This window comes from Tiliqua scincoides, chromosome 12 (genome assembly GCF_035046505.1).
Source record: "Tiliqua scincoides isolate rTilSci1 chromosome 12, rTilSci1.hap2, whole genome shotgun sequence".
NCBI classification, from domain to species: Eukaryota; Metazoa; Chordata; class Lepidosauria; order Squamata; family Scincidae; genus Tiliqua; species Tiliqua scincoides.
In genome coordinates this window covers 5,983,893-6,003,878 of record NC_089832.1, presented here as the reverse complement: position 1 = coordinate 6,003,878, position 19,986 = coordinate 5,983,893, and the positions used below count along the sequence as shown (strand labels likewise).

At 45.0% G+C, this 19,986-nt stretch overlaps 1 protein-coding gene across 1 annotated transcript in view; it reads left to right on the top strand.

Annotated features, from left to right (window-relative positions):
- IL1RAPL2 (interleukin 1 receptor accessory protein like 2) overlaps nt 1-18,453 on the top strand; it is a 516,704-nt gene extending 498,251 nt beyond the window's left edge. The window contains exons 8-10 of the mRNA XM_066640153.1: nt 6,314-6,457; nt 11,211-11,381; nt 17,753-18,453. Coding sequence (XP_066496250.1) covers nt 6,314-6,457; nt 11,211-11,381; nt 17,753-18,453 — 1,016 coding nt within the window. The remainder of the gene's footprint in view (nt 1-6,313; nt 6,458-11,210; nt 11,382-17,752) is intronic.
- The last annotated feature ends 1,533 nt before the right edge of the window (nt 18,454-19,986 follow it).

Genomic DNA, 19,986 nt, shown 5'->3' with positions numbered 1-19,986 from the left:
CCCCTGCATAATTTTGTATGTCTCAATTATGTCCCCCCTCAGGCATCTCTTTTCTAGGCTGAAGAGGCCCAAACGCCATAGCCTTTCCTCATAAGGAAGGTGCCCCAGCACTCAGCATTAGAAGATGACTAATCTTAGTCGCTCTCTTTTGCACCTTTTCCATTTCCACTATGTCCTTTTTGAGATGTGGTGACCAGAACTGGACGCAATACTCCAGGTGTGGCCTTACCATCGATTTGTACAACGGCATTATAATATTAGCCGTTTTGTTCTCAATATCTTTTCTAATGATCCCAAGCATAGAATTGGCCTTCTTAACTGCCTCCGCACATTGGGTCGACACTTTCATCGACCTGTCCACCACCACTCCAAGATCTCTCTCCTGATCTGTCACAGACAGCTCAGAACCCATCAGCTTATATCTAAAGTTTTGATTTTTTGCCCCAATGTGCATGACTTTACACTTACTGGCATTGAAGCACATCTGTCATTTTGCTGCCCATTCTGCCAGTCTGGAGAGATCCTTCTGGAGCTCCTCACAATCACTTCTGGTCTTCACCACTCGGAAAAGTTTGGTGTCGTCTGCAAACTTTGCAACCTCACTGCTCAACCCTGTCTCCAGGTCATTTATGAAGAGGTTGAAAAGCACCGGTCCCAGTACAGATCCTTGAGGCACACCGCTTTTCACCTCTCTCCATTGTGAAAATTGCCCATTGACACCCACTCTCTGCTTCCTGGCCTCCAACCTGTTCTCAATCCATGAGAGGACCTGTCCTCTAATTCCCTGACTGTGGAGTTTTTTCAGTAGCCTTTGGTGAGGGACCGTGTCAAACACCTTCTGAAAGTCCAGATATATAATGTCCACGGGTTCTCCCGCATCCACATGCCTGTTGACCTTTTCAAAGAATTCTATAAGGTTTGTGAGGCAAGACTTACCCTTACAGGAGCCATGCTGATTCTCCCTCAGCAAGGCCTGTTCAGAATACCTAGAATACCCTGAAATTATTCAGTGATCCCCAGAAAATCACACACTGGGAAACAGGCTAAGTAAGTGGGGGACAGACAAAAAACATTCTTATCTCTAAGAAAACAATGAACATGACAGGCCATTATATTTCTTTGTTCTTTTATTCCCTGATACCAAGATATCTCGGTAGGGAGCAAGGAAATGGTTTCCAATCATAAATTACAAACTCCTAAAGAGACACAAGACAAGTTGACTCGTCAGCTTGACTTTCTGAATAAACTTCAAGGCAACACTGATGGCATATAAACTCATCGCACCATCGAAGTCTTTGAATGCTCCGTTCCTCCTCTTTGCATTCTTTATACAACTGGTTTCTGTATACAACTGCATTCTTTATACAACTTTATACAAGCCTTTGCCAGGGCTTATTTTATCTTGGCAAATAGCTCTCTGCACTGACGCTGGGTGTAAATTAATAGATCTTCTTGCAGTATCTCTCATAGTCCTCGATTGGCTTCTTGTGATTTTTAACGGGGGGGGGGGGATGAAATGGAAAGCAAGGTGAAGAACTTCAGGTTCCCTATGCTGGCTTTGAAACAGCATTTCCGTCTGTTAATGAGAGCCTCCTGGTGCCATCAAATTATGATTTATAATGGATCCTACTGAGTTTTGGCAGCTACCATTTGAAATGAGTGCTCAGGAGCACCAGGGGACTGACAGCCCAATCCTGCACGTGTCTGCTTTCGGAGTAACTTGTGTTAATTCAATGGGGCTTACTCCCAGACAAGGGCACGTAGCATTGCAGCCTGAGCTTTACAAATATCATGAGTGTTTAAAAGCCTCCTCATTTTCCCCTCATTTTGGGGGGATACACGCAGAGGTGCACAGTGTTGTAGCTAGAGAGGGTGCAGGGGTAACAACTGCATCAGCCTGCAGGCTGCCTAGGGGCAACAGTCTGGCCAGCTGCCTGCACAGTTGCACCCCCTCCTCAACCACTGCTACACCTCTTGCAAGAAAAGGCACTCTTTGCAAAAGACGCAGTGGGGATTGTAGTCTCTGGCTGCTTGCTTCCCTTGCTCTGGGGCCTTTGGGGCAACTGGGAGGCTTAGGGGGTAGGCAGGAGGGGGCTGGGGTGGGGAAGGTGGGGGATTTTTAATGTTTCAATTAAAAAACGCAGGTGTGATGTCACACCCGGAAGTGACATCACTTCCAGGCGTGACATGAGGATGCATCATTTTTAACTTTGCCCCAGGATTCCAGGGTGGCCATTGGAGGTGCAAAAGCATTCAGAGGGAGAAGGAACATTTCCCCATTTTTTTCAACAACTGGGCTGACTGGAGCTTTTCGTGGTGCTGTGTGGTGACAATGAGGCTACTACAACGCAGCGTTGCAAAACAAGGGGCACAGACAAGGAATGTGAATCCAAAGACGTTTTTAGCGGGGTTTTCAAAGAGTGGATCGCGACCCAGAAATGGGTTATGAGCAAACCTTAGGTGGGTCATGGCAGTTCTGCTGCTGCTGCCATGTTTTTTTTAAGGCTGAAGCCATCATCATTTGAACAGTTGCAAAGGTTAGAGGTATGAGTAAGTATACAGGCCATGCCTTGTTATCCACTGGGAGTTCCATTCAGTGGAAAAAAATGGCTTTAAAGACTCACTTGCAGGTTCCTTGCTCCTCTGTTTTTGAAAGCACAGATCAGGGGTGTCAATCTCGATTCATACAGTGGGCCGAACAGCATTCATGTTGCCTGTTGAGGGCCAGAGAGGATGTCATTAGGCAGGAAGAGATGTCATTAAGTAGGTCATGACCAGAAATAAACACTTTTTTCGCGCTTTGGAACTCATTAGCTGCAAATGACAGAAGAGAAAATATGCAAATCTTGATAATATTTCAAGATATGGGAGAGCCCAATTATCATGCTGGCAGCCTTTCAGCAGTGCCACCTCAGTACTGCTCAGCAGCTAAGAGCGCGAGGGCCAGATGAAAAGCTTCAGCGGGCCGCATCTGGCCCCCTGGGCCTTATGTTTGACACCCCTGGTATAGATGCTATACCACATTCAGCCACTAGATGGGATGAACATCCCATCTAGTGGCTGAATGCTGTGTTGCGTCTCTATACGATGCATTCTGGGGCAACAATGGACTAACAAGAAACCTGGAAGTGGATCTTTAAAGCCATCTTTAATCCCAAGAAGCTTGCAACCAGTGGGGTTTAACAGCGTGAAGGTAGGAGATTGGATTGTGGTGCTTTTTTTTTTCTTTGTTACAAGGCATTTAAAGGTGGACCCCAAATCAATGGATACCAAATCAGTGGATACCAAAGTCCCACCTGTACCTTTGTCTTCACCAGTGGATACACAGTTGACAGTGGCTTGTGACAGGGCCTTTCCCATTGTGGCATCTTGCATGTGAAACTCATTCCCAGCTGAGTTTAGAACTGCTCCTTCCTTGCTGACATTCTGGTTGGGGGGAGGGCATAATAAAAACTTTTTTTTGTTTTACCAAGTCATAGTTACTCAGGCTCTCGTCTCTGCTGTTATTGGATTCTGCTGGTTTGACCCCTGTTCTGCTCACTCTGTGATGTATTTTGTATTTTGCTTTTTTAAATTTGAGGCATTCTTTTATGTTTTTGAGATTGTTTTGTCAGATTGTTGTTACTGTATTATGTTCCTATGATGCAAGCTGCTTCGAGCTATCCATGAAAGCTGGAAAGGGTAGATACACATTTTTAATAAATCTAGAGATTTCGACTTTGAAGGGGTTGCTTTGGCCAACCTCTCCCCCCTCCCCCCACCCAAACTTCAGTGCCTGGTCTCCTATCTGCCTGGTCTCCCTTTTCTCTGCTGAGTTTTGCCTCCTTATCCCCTCCCTTCACTTTCAAAATTGAATGGACTTTGTTGGCTTGGCATAGCCCCCTCCTCTCCTTTCAACTGGCTTGGAAAGGCACAGTATCAGTGGATGCTGATTGAGTGGGAAAGGAAGAGGAACAGTGGTTTGCCTTTGGCTCACTGATTGGCCAACCAACCAACATGCCTGTCAGGTGTCAGTCACATGAGCTGCCAGGTGCCGCTATCATTTGCAGGTGTGGAGCACCGTTCTTGCATGCATATTGTCTGGTGCAGAAGAGCTGAAGTGGTGCAAAAAGAGCAGTTGCAAAATATTGCACAATAAGAGAGAGGACTAGGTGTATTGGAATTGCTGAAGAACTGGCGAGGAGGTAGATGTGATGTCAGCAGTGGCCCCTTTAAGGGTAAGGCCTGGGCATCCAGCAGAGTGTGCTGCACAGCTGCAGCCACTTGAAGGTAATAAGGCCCTCAGGGATATAAGGAGCACCTGAGGCAGAAAGGGGTGTGGGTTTTGAAGGAGTGCAGGTTGGAGAGGAGACTGACTTGGCTTATGGAACTTGGAATTGGACTTTGGCTTTTGATTTTGATACCCTGAAGGTTTTGACTGACCTACCTGGAACCTGACCGTGGACTATAACTTGGCTTATTGGCTCTGGATTGGGATTTGGCAGAACACAAGGTGGTGGGTGCATGGGTTCTTAAAGGTGAACCCCATGTTGTAGGATGGGTTCTGAAATGGGACCTCAAAACCTTGACAACAATTGGTTATAGGTACGATCATTTGGACGCATTTGCTTTGGCTCTGTGATGTCATTGTGTTCACTACATAGTCCCTGATTGGCTAGGATCATGCATGGAAGACAAAAGAAGTTCTGTTGAATAAAAATGGCACAAAAGCAGCAGCCACTGGAGGAAGGAATGGGTGCAAAAAAAAGCCTGAAAACAGCACTTGAAATAACAGAAAGTATAATTTTGGGGGTGAATTTGCACAACTCAAAAACAGATTTTTTTGCTGCAATAGATAAAAATTCAGTGCAGTTCTGTTTCAAACCAACATTTTCCTGGGAACAAGACATATGTGGGTCCTTTTCTAAGGAACTTAGGGCCCAATCCAATCCAATCCAACTTTCCAGCACCTGTGCAGCTGCAATGCAGCCCCTAGGGGAGGGGACAAATGTTCCCCTACCTTGTAGATGCCTCCATAACTACCCTCCCACCACAATTGGTTGGCAGCCTTCAGTCTCGAAAGACTATGGTATAAGCCTACAGCACCTGGTATTCCCAGGCGGTCTCCCATCCAAGTACTAACCAGGCCTGACCCTGCTTAGCTTCCGAGATCAGGCATCTGTAGGGTAACAGTTGCTGCAAAATGCAATGGATATCCCAATTGGCATGACTATACCAGGGCTGGAAAGTTGGATAGGATTTGGCTCTTACTCCAAATTGCTGTGGAGATACAAACTTGCAATAGTTTAAATCTATATTGAAAGCTGGTGCTTTGTGGTTTCTATTTTCTTATTTTTAAGATTCTTATTTTAATTTGTAGCTTATTCCATCCACTCTTGGGTGCATTCATTTTGGAACGAACAGAATGCCATGCATACAGTGTTGGCCCCATTGCTGTGGAACTCCCTTCCCAGACAGCCCCAAACACTTGCGGCTTTTAGGAAGATGCTAAAAAGCATTTGTAATTGGCGAGGTGTTCCCAGCTCCGTGACTGATTTAACTCATGCTCTTTGCATCGGTTTTAGTGCTACTGTTTTAGTGATCATAGGCGTCATTTTAACATGTGTTTTCTTGTTTTCAATTTTCTGTTGAGTAAATAAATACAATATGACTTCGGTGCCATTCTTTCTGAAAATGAATGTCTGCATCTACTGGAGTTTACTTATAAGTAAAGGACAGCAGCTGCAATGTTACAGTGGCCTTGTTACTGTACGCCAAGTGTGTCCAAAGTTTTTGGCAGGGGGGCCACATCGTCTCTCTGACACTGGGTCAGGGGGCCGGGGGGGGGAAAAAAGAATTAATTTACATTTCAAATTTGAATAAATTTACGTACGTTTACATACATGAATATATTAAAGATGAACTTATATGAATGAATGAAGGTCTTGCAATAGCTCAAGGCCTGTAAAAAGCCTTGCACAAAGCAAGCCTGGCCTTTCCTTTTTTGCCGCTACTGCATCACAGATGTGAAACAGCAAGCAGTGGAAGGAGCCCTCATCCCACAGCTCACGCGAGAGGTCAAACAGTTGCCCTCACGTTGAGAGCATTTGCATCCGGCCAGTGTGGGCTCCAACAAATCACCAGAGGGCCAGAGGCCTCCATTTTTCTCCCACCCCCTGGAATGGCTGGAAGGGGGAGGGGATGCTTGCATACGGTGATGAGGCTCCCTGCAGAAGTGTTTTGCACCTCCTCTAGCTACACCACTGATTCCATTGTTCATTCGGTTGTAGATCTCAGTTACTAACCCATCTATCATTTATTGGGTTTTTTCTAGATCTGATATCCAAAATCGAACTTGCTGGAGGTTTGGGAGCTATCCTTCTCTTGCTAGTCTTACTTGTGACTATCTACAAATGTTACAATATAGAGCTGATGCTATGCTACAGGCAGACGTTCGGAGGTGATGAAACAATGGACGGTAAGCCGGTTTCCAATTAATTTTGGTAACTGCTTGCATTGAGTTGCATCTAAAATATTGCAGTCCTGCTGCCTTCAATTAGAGATACAAGCTGCCGAAAGATGCAATCCACTGGAAAGTTCTCCTGCCCAAGTCCTGTTGAAATGAACAGAGCTGTACAGAAAACATAGTAGTCAATAGGCCTTGGGGGGAAAAAAAACCTACATTCCCCAGATTACTTACACCTGGCATGCAACATGGAGAGAAGACTGCCTCACTTTTTGTCTGCCTCCTGCTCGCCACCACCAGAGCAGTTGTGAGCAGGAAAGTGGATGGAAGAGATGGAGAAGAAGGTTTAGAGAAGCGATTTTCAACCTTTTTCATCTCACAGCACACTGACAAGGAACTAAAACTGTCAAGGCACACCATCAGGTTTTTGATAATTGCCAATGCACACCATGCTGCCAATGGGGGCATCATATCCCTATTGGTCCTACTAATAAATGACCTTCCCTCAAATTCCTGTGGCATGCATGTGGACCACTCGAGGCACACCAGTGTGCCACAGCACAGTGGTTGAAAATGGCTGGTTTAGAGAATGGTTGGTGCTGGTTGGAGGCCTGAATTTTTCCCAAGTTTGGATTAAAATCCAAGCTGTTGAAGAAATCAGGATGCTCCTTCTCTGAGGTCAGCATTACAAAACTCAGGAAGCAATCCCAACCCACCATTTGGCTGGCACAAGTCTCTTGCGCTGGCCGAGGAGTGTCACAAAGTGCTGTAAGGCATGTCTGTTCCTCCTTTGGAGTCTGGGAGGCTGGTGTAAGGACACATGGCCTCCCTGTGCAGGAGCAAGTCCTGGGAAAGGTGAGTTTGCACTGGCACGATTTGGGGAGGGCAGAGGAGGGCATTTCTGGGGCATTCCAGGTCAGTGGGAAGGCAGGCAGCGGGCAGACCCGTGGGTGGGCTGGCCTCCAGCACTTAGGCCAGATTCTAACCCCCCTGGCCTAACTCCAGGCTGCTCGGATCTGCGCCAGTGAGTTAGCTGGTGCAGATCTGAGAAGCCCCATTGCGTTGGCTGGGGCAGTGCTCGGGATAAGGGGGGAAATATCGTCTTGCCCCAAGTTCCACCACAGTCACCTTCAACCCTGCACTGGATACCGTGCAGGCCAGCCTGTTCCAGCGCAGGTTAGGATTTAGCTGCCCAGCTTGTATTTCAACATCTAAACATGTGTCCCGGTAACATCTGTAGTTAAGGGCAGAACTTAAGGTGTTCCATTCCGCTATCTTCACTGTGCTGTAATGGAAACAAATATATGGGGCAGCCCAATTCTAAGCTATGCTGGTGCAATGGAACTGCATGGTCTCTGCTGTATCCAGGGCAGCTTTGGAGCAGGCTGGGGGGACCACTGCATAGAGGATCTACAAGTTTTGGGTTGCACTGTGGGAAGCAGAGAGGCTCCATTTGAACTGCCATTGCTGCATTTGGCTTTGGTGCCTGGCAGCTGCCTGTCTCCAGTTGCAATGCCTATTTGACTGACCAGGTAGGACAGTTAGGACACAATCCAAAAAGTGCCCTGGGCCGATGGAAGTCCCTTGCACTGGCCCATCATCATCACGAAAGTGCCATAAAGCATTTTCGCACCAACTTAAAAGGAGGGAGGTTGGCGTATGAACATGCAACGTGTCCAGAGGCCGAATTGGGCCCTGCTTTCCAGGCCAATGCAGAGATCTGGGGGGCAGGGGGAGGGCAGGCAGTGGGCGGGCCCCTGGGCAGGCGATGGGAAAGTGGAAGATGGGGCTAGGATCTGGCAATTATGCCAAATCGTGACCCCATTCCTGGGTAGCCTAGGCCAGCTCCGGGCTGCTCAAATCTGCGCCACCACATCCAAGTAGACCAATTGGGGCTGTAGCAGTTCTCCCCAGGGTAAGGGGAAGCGATTCCCCTTGCCTCAGGCCAAGCTGCTTGCAGCCTGGAACTTGCATTGGATATGGGGCAGGCATACCAACGTCCCCATTACAGTGCAAGTTAGGATTGCAGTGTGTTAGCTTTTCTGCATCAGGCTTTTGCTGCCAGTGTGTATATGGAGTGGCCATCGTCTGACTGCTGCATAGCACTTTATTCTTATCAGCAAGGCTAAAGACTTGCACACTCCTTGGGTATTTGGGGGGGTTAAAAAGCTGATTTCCTTCTGCTAACCTAACCATACCACGAGCCAGCCTTGCTCCATCCATCATCTATCCTTGCACTCATATTGAAATATGCCATCCTCTGCTAGAGCTAGTAACAGCTCACTGGAACACCTTGTTTTCTTCAATAAGAAGAAGAGGAAAATCAATTCTGTAGCTGAGAAAATAAATGCCTGCTCCGTGACTGAATCTCCCCCTTAAGTCACAGCCAGATCCATTTGATGAAAAATAGGAAAATTACCATAATTTGAAGAATATAAATGAACAAATCGGCTTCTGATCGGCTGTTCAGCCTCCCTCTAGGGTAGAGGATTGATTATTTTAAACTTGCTCTCAACAAAGCTTGTTGTGTTGTTGTTCATGGAAAATTGGTGTTTTATGAGTGTTCTATACTTTTGTCTTCACTACATTAATAGTTTGATTTTTCATTTTCTGTAAATCATGGTGGCTCGCAAATACTGGAAGAGCTTCCAGGAATAACCTTTTCTTCCAGGAGACCCATATTTTAGGGAATCAGTAGAAAAGGTTACACCTGTTCACTAAAACAGGTGGTGATAAATGAATGCATCAAACTACCTGCTAAATATTAAACTGAGCAAACTAAGTAATCTTGCATTAATATAGGCAATCAAATAGTCAGTAGTGCATATGTGCAACTGAGTGCATTTTTGCTAGTTGCTTGTCTTGTTTGTAAAGGCTTTAACCCGACCTGCCACCCAGTTTGAAATGCAAAAGGGGGCCTAAAGAGGTTGAAGGCCAACCATCAAGTCTTTCATGGGGAGGGGAGTTTATACCAGATCTAGAGCACAATACAGAGATTGCACTGGGCCGGTGTAAGTCCCTTATACTAGCCTAGGAGTGTTGGAAACATGCTGTAAGGCACATCTGCACCTCCTTCTGAGTCAGGGAGGCCAGCTGAACGACCTGCACTGGCCTCGACATGCTGGAGCAAGCCACAGCAGAAGTGAGCTCATGCTGTTAGCAGGCCACCAGCGCAGGGGTTTGGGGAGGGTGTTTTGGGGGCATTCCAGGGCAGGAGTGGGCAGGCAGCCCAGTGAGTGGGCTGGGTCCAGGAGGAGGGTGGGACCAGCCTCTGACACTTATGCCTGATCCTAACCCCCCCCCCCCAAGAAGCCCATCCTAACTCTGGGCTGTTTGGATCTGTGCCAGTTATTTAGCTTGCACAGATCTGAGTAGCCCCATTTTGGTGGCTTGGGCAGTGCTTAGGCTAAGGGGAAAAATATCCCCTTACCCCAAATTGTGCCACAGTCACCTCCAACCCTGTGCTGGATACAGCGCAGGCCAACCAGCCTGCTTGTTCCAACGCAGATTAGGATTGGGCTGCTAGAGAATCATGCAGGCAGTCTCCCTAAAAATATTTCTCCTCCAGCAGCAAAAGCTGTGAACCAATCCTATGCAGAAGAAAGCTTTTATAACCTGTTTTCTAATTTGGGTAGATTTTAGCTATAGCATTTAGATTGTGATAGAGACATTAGGAAGTCCATTTTCTTATGTTATGAAGACCATGGTCTTTATCAGTTACATAATCTTACTGTTCAGAGAGCTAAATACTCACTCTTTGTGAAGATGGGAGTTTTTTCTAGGACTGTTCTGAAATGTCCATCTCATCATCACCGTCCCTGTATGCAACCTCATACATACACACCATTCATAGGTGGCCATTTTTGCTATTTTCCTCCTGAATCCCCTACAGAATGATGCTACATCATCATATGGGGTTGTTTTCCTGGGATTCTCATGGATAAAATGGCAGCTGTCATCTTTCCTGCCACTGGAAAGACTGTCGCCACATCAAAACAGGGAACATTAGGGCCAAAAAAAGAGTACCCTGGGGTCACTGTTTCTACCATTACCCCCAAATGTTGGTCAAAGGTTTAGCCCTTTTGTTTAGGTTTAGCGAGGTTTAGCCCTCGCTTCAATATATGTCTCCTTACACGGAAGGTGACTAGGGTCTGATTCAAGGCTGGGTAGCATGAATTTTGCTAGCTAGCCTCTAAGGCAGGGGTGTCCAAAGTTTTTGGCAGGAGGGCTACATCATCTCTCTGACACTGTTTTGGGGGCCGGGGGGGGGGAGAATTAATTTACATTTCAAATTTAAATAAATTTACATGCATTTACATAAATAAATATATTAAAGATGAACTTGTATGAATGAATGAAGGTCTTGCAATAGCTCAAGGCCTATAAATGGCCTTGCACAAAGCAAGGCTGGCCTTTCCTTTGCTGCTGCTACTACATCACAGCCGTGAAACAGCAAGCAGTGGAGGGAGCCCTCATCCCGCAGCTCACATGAGAGGTCAAACAGTTGACTCGGGCCAACGTGGGCTCCAGCAAGTCTCCAGAGGGCCAGAGGCTCATTGGAGATTGGGGGCTCCCTGAGGGCCACATTGTGAGTCCTTGAAGGCTGCAAGTGGCCCCAGGGCCAGGGTTTGGGCCACCCCTGCTCTAAGGGTTCTAGCCAGTTTTCAGTGTCTTGCTGTTATACCTGCTCTTCTGGAAAAATATCAGAACAAAATCTCCTCTTTAAAAAAAAAAAAAAATACCAACCCTGTGGTTTTGTTTACAGACAACAAGGAATATGACGCCTACCTCTCGTATACCAAAGTGGATCCAGACGCATTAGACTTCGACAACAGCAAAGAGGAACACTTTGCTCTTGAAATCTTGCCTGATGTTCTGGAGAAGCATTACGGATACAAGCTCTTCATTCCGGATAGGGACTTGATCCCTACTGGGAGTGAGTACAAATCAACTTGAACTTTGGTCCCTGGTGCCTGATGCTACTAAGATTTCATGCAACTTCCAAAGTTTTTATTTCCTTTTTAGATGGCCAAGTCTAGAAATGAAAATATTTACAGTATTTATCAACAGAATTTAGGCACCACTTTTCTGCCAAATCATGCAGCGTGGCTTCTGATATGAAAAGTTATTTGTTCATCTAGCCCAGGGATGGCCATCAACTTCACCACGGCCTCTGAGAGGAATTTTATCAGAGGATACCACGTTTCTTTCAGGCCCTTCCCTATTTCACTGGATCATAATTTCTATGAATTGCGATATATAGAACTGCGTAGGCTTACACAAAATGTGAATTCACACAATATATGCAAACATGTTCTGAAATTTCTGGCCCCCCTTTGACCCTGGACCCAGGTACAATATACACCCTCACCACCCTATCATAGGCCCTGGTGAGATTGGAAAATGTAAAATCCCAGGAAATTTTTGAGCCCTGTCTTTTGGCTCCTGAACCAGGTACAATTTATCCCTGCACCCCCCCTCTTGGGCCCTGGTCTTCAGCAAGGGTTGTTTCAGAATCTAAAACAAAGCTGGCATTATATACTGTTAAGCATACAGAAGCGGGTTCATCGTGTTGTAAAAGAGGGCCTTGCAACTTTAATAAGGACGTGAATCCTGAAGCCCAACAGCAAGCATCTGTGTCAGGGACTGCCTCTCATCTTTTTCAGTTTGTGTAGGGCCCAGCTATTCAGAAGCACTTCAACAAATCAAAGTTAAAAACACATGCATGGGATAACTAGACGCCAGAAGAATCCATTAAGAGAACATATTCTACATTTTATGTACAGCTGCTGTTCTCTGAGCTTATTTTCAAATTTTAAAAGGACAGAAGAGAATCAAAGTATTTTAAACTTCAAAAAAATATTGATGAAGAGAACAAATGCCTTAAATGAATCAGCTTCTTGGCAGGTGCCTCGATAGTCAGGATGGTGTTTTCTTTTTTGTCCACCTGTCACGCAGCAAAACACTCATCATCATTTCAGAGAGTCATTAACCATCATTAGACGTCTACACATTACCTGAAAAAAATGTGAATTTTCATTGCTGAGCATTCAGCAATATCCTGTGTTCCTTTCCTCCCCCGGCTCTGAAACGATTCAATATTTTGAAAGGGTTTGATTCTTTCATGCTGAACGGAAGGGCTGCCTAATCACTACCTAATGATGACAATGCAGGATATGAATTTGAAATCAGGCTGTTTTTTTTTTAAATAAATAAATCCCTTAGTCGTGCAATAAATACGTAGATCTCCCTAGGAAAATCAGAACTTCCTGTTATAATGAATGCCTGAGAAGCACATAGGTCTGTTGTTGGAGGTTATCCATCATAGCTAAATAGAATCTATAATCCAAAGCAGGTTTACCACATCCCCATCTAGGATCATTCCAGGGTTGTGCCAGAGTCACAGTGCTGAGTCTCAAGTTGAGACCCGAGTCTCTGCCCCCCTGGCTCATTGCTCACTAGTCGTAACGGGCGGCCATCGCAACTATCCAGAGTCATTTTCTGAGTCATTTTGTCTCAAGTTCAAGTCTTTTCAAGAAACATGTCAAGTTGTGGAAGCGGCCAAAAAAAAAAAAAAAGCAAGCACACACCCAAAACAGAGTTGCAAGCACACAACTCTGGAGTCTATTTGAGTCTTTTCATATTTAGGGTAAAACCCCTGAGTCCTGAGTTAGTGCAAGTAGTGAAAGCGTGTGTTTTCGCTACTCCAAGTCATCCAAATTGTGACCCATCTCTGTTGCAGGGAACTAAAGGTGCATCAGAACTTTCAATCTAATCCCTTACAGCCAAGTGGGCATGGATCCCACCATATCTTAAGTTGTAGCCAGAAGTTTACCCAGTTAAACAAAACTGGGAAGTATTGCTGGATGATTCACACTGAGCTTTGCAAGGAGGATTTGCCCACTAAAATGATGAGACAGGAAATGGCTGATGCGATGGCATTTCCTTCAGGCAACTACGGAGCATGCTGTGTTCCAAACAGGCACTCACCATAGCCTTGATTCTTTCTCAGAGAGGAAAGGTTAGAAGTGTCAGATTGTGGCTTTAGGTCTGACCTTGCAAGGCAACCAGAGCTTCCTCCTGCTTCTTTTTTTAAAACTGCTTGTGGCTCGACCAAGGTGAAAAGATTCCAGGCGTCCATTCTACCTGTTACCCTTGGGTATGCACGCCTGACCATAAAAGGAGCAGAAGTGAAAGAAAGTTGGCAGTTCCAGCTGTGAAACCAAAGGATTGCATGGCCTTAGGAAAAGGCATTCTGGGTGAAGTTAATACCTTGATTGTCTCTGTGTCTTGGTGTTATATGTCCTGCTTGTATAGATCAGTCCATTGAAAAAGCAGAGGTATTTGAGAACTGTGTAGCTGCAGTCACAGAGCACAGAATAATGCATTGAGGGATGGTTTTAAACTGGGAGAGGTTGGTGATTAATTGGCAGACTCATTCACATACCCAGGGTCTTGGGTGATAGTGAAGAGGTTCAGAATCCCTCGTGGTGCTTTAGGAGGTGGGGCTGTAATCAGGAAAGAGTATACGAATGCAGGAGTCATCACCCAAAAGATCTCTCCTTTTGCAGCCTGCAAATGGAATTATGAAATGTAGTGAGTGAGTGAGAGAGAGAGAATCTCAGATGGAGAGTAAACTATTATTTCTTGGCCTCCTAAAGCAGTGAGCAAATGATCGAGGGCAGGAGGGAGCACCAACAAAATGCTGATAGATGCTGGGCTTTGGTCATTAGGGAACACAGCATGCCCAGATCAAGAAGCTAGAAGGAAAGGCTTCTGTCACATGAAGCGGGATGAGGAGACTTTTCTGAGTAAGGCCAATGATCATATTTTGCCCCACTACACAGTTTCATCTTGTGTTATTATGAGTGCATGTAGATCTCCAATGTAAGTGGGCTTCTCCGTGCACTTCAATGAGCGAGCCAGATCCATTTCATTGAGTAGGAAGCCTTATCACATGAGTGTTCCATGTGTAGACTGGAGCATCTGCAAGAAACCACTAGATCATGAAGTCACTGGCTTGGGCAAAAGTGTCTTTCCCATTGCATCCATTGGTGTATTCAATTGGGCAATATACTGCTGATAAGCAACAGTGAAAGCCTGTTCTAGCTCCACTACCATCACAGAGAAGTGAGAAAGGAATCCAGACATGTATAGAATTTAGCAAAGCTTTCTTAACAAAAATTCACATAAGGGACAGCAATTTAGGCTTTCAAAAAGCTGCCTTTTTGTTGGGGCTGGGGCTACCTCTGCTCAGGGAGGTAAGCCACAAAGGTGTGCCAGATTTCAGCTGTGCAATAGAGTAATCAATATTTCTCATCTAAATTGTTGCCTGTGCACTTACTCATACAAAACTCTGTTTTTGCATTGTGGGATGTCAAACATTCTGGGGAGAGAGAGATCGGGGCCAGGAATGACAGAGAGATGAGACTCTGCCCTGAGTGTCTTATAACACCCGGCTTTCAATGAGGGTTATAGGCTTTCAGGACCATGTTGGATCTCTGGAGAGGAAATACAAGCCAGATGTTTACAGTCTAGGCAACTTTCCCTCAATTCTGCCACACAGCAATGTTAGTGATCGCAGTAGCCTTTGCTGCAAGTATTTAAACTGCAAAAGAAAAAGGAGGATGAACACACACACACACACACACACACAGAGAGAGAGAGAGAGAGAGAGAGAGAGAGAGAGAGAGATATTCAAAGTCAGTGCAGCCAAGGCTTGATCCAGAAATTATCCTAAAATCAGAGCTTTCATCAGGTCTATCAGAGTCACTGTTTTCCTTTGCCACCTTTCTCTTTGATCAGTGCCAAATGTAACTCAGACGTTTGCAATAGAAACAGTTGTGTCAGGATGAAAGTGTACAAGTTAGACATCTTATGCATCAATAGGCTGCAACGTTAGAGTAGACACCTATGGAGTCATGCTACCACTGGCCCAGCCCCCCCTTCTTCTGCCCGTGAACTTAACCAAACTGAATTTGGGATGAGTTCCACCAGGAACCATGTGCTCTTTCTCCTGCAGGCTCTTCTTCCAACTGGTGCCACTATCTTCCAATGGAAGGAGAGTTGAAAGAAGTAAGTAGAGCAGGACTTATCCTAGTCCTCCTCTCAGTCAGAGGACGTGGGTGACTGGGAGGGGACTGTCTGCTCAGCTCATCTTGTCTGCTCATCTCTAGTCCGTCCATCCTCTGTGGGAAGAGCGAGCCGAACACTGCCACAAAGCTGTTTGGAAGAAGACTACTTTTTCATTTATAAACATCTTTGCTGAGTGCTTGTTAAACAGACATCACAAGACTGGCCCCATGAAGTTGGCTCTTGGAGCCCATTTCCTCTCTTATAAAAGGAATCCATCCAAGGGCAACAATGGCGTTCAATCACGGCTGGCGTTTCTTCCACCAGAAAAACTGCCCAACCCCATTGCTTCCTTTTTTTGGATGCTTTTATAAACACCTAAACATATCCCAGGAGAACTTTGCTGACCCAATTATGAATGGAACCCATCTTTATTGCAGACTTAAAGTGTTCTCATTGTCAACCCCCCTCCCAAACTGGAAAACTGTGGGCTGGATCTACATACACTAGAGAATGAGAATTTTGAGGTGACAGAGTGAACTGTACTACTTCCACCTGCAGATGGGGGAATCATGTCTCTGAATACTCGCCTCTTGTCAAAATCTCTTTGCAAACTGAAAGCCAGCACAACAGTCAAAGAACTGGGATAAAACCTGTTTGCTGGAAAATTTTACCGAAGGGAGAAACATTAAAAAAAAATGTGATTCCCCCCATCTCCAGTCTGAGACTTGGCAACTCTATAACCTCCACATTCTACCAACTCATTCTTCAGCATAATACGTATACCAGGTCTGAGATTTGAGGAAAGAGTTCTAGGGCCCAATCCTATCCAACTTTCCAGCACTGATGCAACGACAGTGCAGGCAGAAGGTAAGGGAACAAACATTCCCTCCGTGACTCCTCCCCTCCCCCCACACACACTGGAGGATGCTGCTCATACCGCATTGGCATTGCTGCATCAGTGCTAGGACGCTGGATAGGCTTGAGCCTCTAGGGGTCACTAACAGAATTCTCAGCACTCTCACCAAACTGTGTTTTTTACTATCATTGAGAGGGGAGGGGAGCTACATGTAAAATTGGTGGAAAATGGTTATGGGTTTGTGCTGTAGATATGCCCTAAGCCATGGAGTTTGGGTGGAAGGGATTCTCTGGGGGGGGGGGGGGAAGGTTAATATGTTTTGAGTATTTAGTGAATTCTATTTCATGTAGAAAAAAAAGAATATCACTGTGTCACCATGACCAGCATCTTCCTCCTTGTGGCCAATCCTGGACAAAGAGGCAAGAAGAGCATTTAATATAGTATCTCCCCTAGGGTTCAGTCTGCATGTCAGATGCCCTGTTAACTCCTCCTTGAGCATATCTCCACTGTACATTTAATGTATACACCATGCAACATCCCTATCATCTTATGTGTCCGTCTTGCAGCACAGTCCTGTGCATGTTTACACAGAAGTAAGTCCCACTGTATTCAGCAGAGCTGATTCCCAGGAAAGTGTGCGTAGGATTTGTGTCCTTAGAAACGTACCAAGACCACCACTCCATAAATTCAGCAAATGCGTGAGGGGGGAGTGAGATTCTGGTTGCAATCCTAACTCCTTTTGTCAGTGCTTTCCAGCCAGTGGTATGTGTGCTGCATCCTGCAGTTGGGTGTCACTCACAGAGGCCTCCTCAAAGTAAGGGAATGTTTGTTCCCTTACTTCAGAGCTGCATTGCCCTTATGTCAGTGCTGGAAAGCACTGACATAAGGGGTTAGGATTGCACCCTGTGTCTGCTAATCTCATGTCCTCACTACTTCGATTTTCCACACCCCTTGCAGAAAAATGTTAAATTCATAGCCACCCAGGGCACACTGGGGGGGTGTGTGGCTAGTGGACACAGTTCTGCTCCCCTGTTACGCATTTGCTAGATTCTGAATAGGGCAATGGGCTTCCTCAAATCTATAACCAAGACTGCGCATATTCCAGCACTTTAAAAAAAGGTACCCAGAAAAGATGGATTCTGCAAGTGAAAAAGTTTTACAAAGACACAAAGAACGCCAAGCCTTCTTCTGATTTCATGATGTGGAGCGAGCTCTTGCATCTTCTATAAAGTCTCCTTGTGAAGCTGGCTAAGAAACAGGGAAAGCTTTTCTTTTCTCCCCCTACCTTAATAGCAGGATTAATGTTTTATTTATGTTCACACATTGTGTCTATTTTGTTCTTTTACTGTTTTTCTCGCTCTTTTTACCATTTACAGCCTATCTTGAAGACCTCGCAAGATGCGTAGAACAAAGCCGAAGACTCATTATCATACTGACTCCCGATTATATCCTGAGGAGGGGCTGGAGTATTTTTGAGATGGAAAACAGACTCCATAACATGCTCGTCAGTGGAGAAATCAAAGTGATTTTCATAGAGTGTCCTGAATTGAAAGGCAAAGTGAATTACCAGGAAGTGGAATCTTTAAAGCACACAATTAAACTTTTCTCGATAATCAAGTGGAATGGACCGAAAAGCAGCAAACTGAATTCCAAGTTTTGGAAGCGTTTGCTCTACGAAATGCCTGCCAAGAAAAAAGAGGTTTTGTCCCGACGCCAAGTCCTGGATTCTGCCGAACAAGGACTTTTTGGGGATCTCCAAACAGTACCTTCCATTGCGGTGACAGACACCTCTGCCACTTTGGTTTCATCTCAAGCAGACTTGGGCGATTACCAACAACCAGATGCTGTGCAGACAAGACATTACTGCAGAGGGTACGAGTATGAGATACAGTCCGCGACCTTGCCATTAGCTGCCATAAGCAGTAATCACCACACTTACTGCAATATACCCCTGACGCTACTCAACGGACAGCTACCTCTTAATAGCAATGTGAAAGAAGCTCAAGAATTTCATAGGAACAACCAATTGCTGCCATTATCAACCAGGGAACTGAGCTTCACCAGCGATATATGGTAGCAAAGAGTGAAGCATTCCTATACCTGCTCATCAGTGAGACAGATTCTTAAAAGTCCTTGAACCCATAACATCAGGTGCCAAAAGATTTTGCCAAGTCACAAGTAACTCACTTTTATACTTGAACCTCTTTGCTTAAAATTTCAAAATTAGTAGCAAGGGGAACCTACTTTTGTAGTTCACTAATAAGTTCATATCTTTTCATGTGCAGTTTTATTGCTTCTTTATAAAAAAAATAATAATATTGAGGGCATTGGAGAATATTTTAAAGTAGGGTCTGCAGTTGGATGATGGACTGACATTCATAGGTATATATGATAGAGTAAGACTCCATATTTATATATTAGTACTTCTGAAATTTAAGTAGAATTTTTTTTTTAGAACATTAGAAAAAACTCCACAGTTCTCAAATTTGAACACATAACAAGCCACAAAAGGAAATGTTATCATTTCAGATCACACTTGGAGGATCCATTCTCAGAAAAAGGAATATTTGAGGAGATGTTTTGCTGTAAGATTGTCACCAATACCTTTCAAAAGAAGGGTCAGACGGACTTCTGTGGGGCAACGACATCTAGCTTTCACTCAGCAATTCCTGTGGTTAGAAAAACATATTACCCACTCAAACTCATTCATCCACTTTGTTATCAAGATGTTTCTTAATCCTACTTGACAGTTACCATTGTGTTTTTCTTAAAACAAATTCTGAGGGGATTGACAGCAGCTTAGTTCCTGTAGATTTTTTAAGCTTCCTTAAACTGGATTTCTAAGGACTCTCTTCCTTTTACATTTTACATATCAAACCAATTGTCTTGTTGTTAACCTGATGCTGGTCTGGGCATTTCTTAACCTTCTTGACCTTGAAAGATTTGTATTAATTAATGGAAATGGAAATTTTGCACAGCGTTACATTTCTTTTTCCGGATTTAAAGGTATCAGCACATAAAAGTTGACATTTGACAGAAAATGTCAGCAACAGAAAACAAGACAGTACACAGCAATACCCATGAACAAAAGTGCTGAATTGTTCAGGCTATCAGTGGTATTAAATACAGTTGCATTGATAATCACCTAAAACAGCAGAAAGTGAGAGAGTTTACACACTGTGGGCACAATTCAATGAAAGACTAACTGTGCATTGCTGTCAACGGGATACTCTGGGGCAGTTCTTCATGCTAAAGGAGCATCGTGGTGGCTTCCTTACACATAGATCCAATGCATGCCAGTTCCACAGTGTTGCACAGAGGAAGACCACATAATAAGGAACACCAGTGTTGTTGCATCCCACCCCAGTGTCACCCCTTTTTATTGCTGGGGGGGGGGGCTAAAGAACACTGATGTGTATGCGCAATCTCCTGATTTTAGAAATGGGTTATGTCAGAATGCCAGATGCAAGGGAGGGCACCAGGATGAGGTCTCTTGTTATCTGGTGTGCTCCCTGGGGCATTTGGTGGGCCGCTGTGAGATACAGGAAGCTGGACTAGATGGGTCTATGGCCTGATCCAGTGGGGCTGTTCTTATGTTCTTAACTACAAT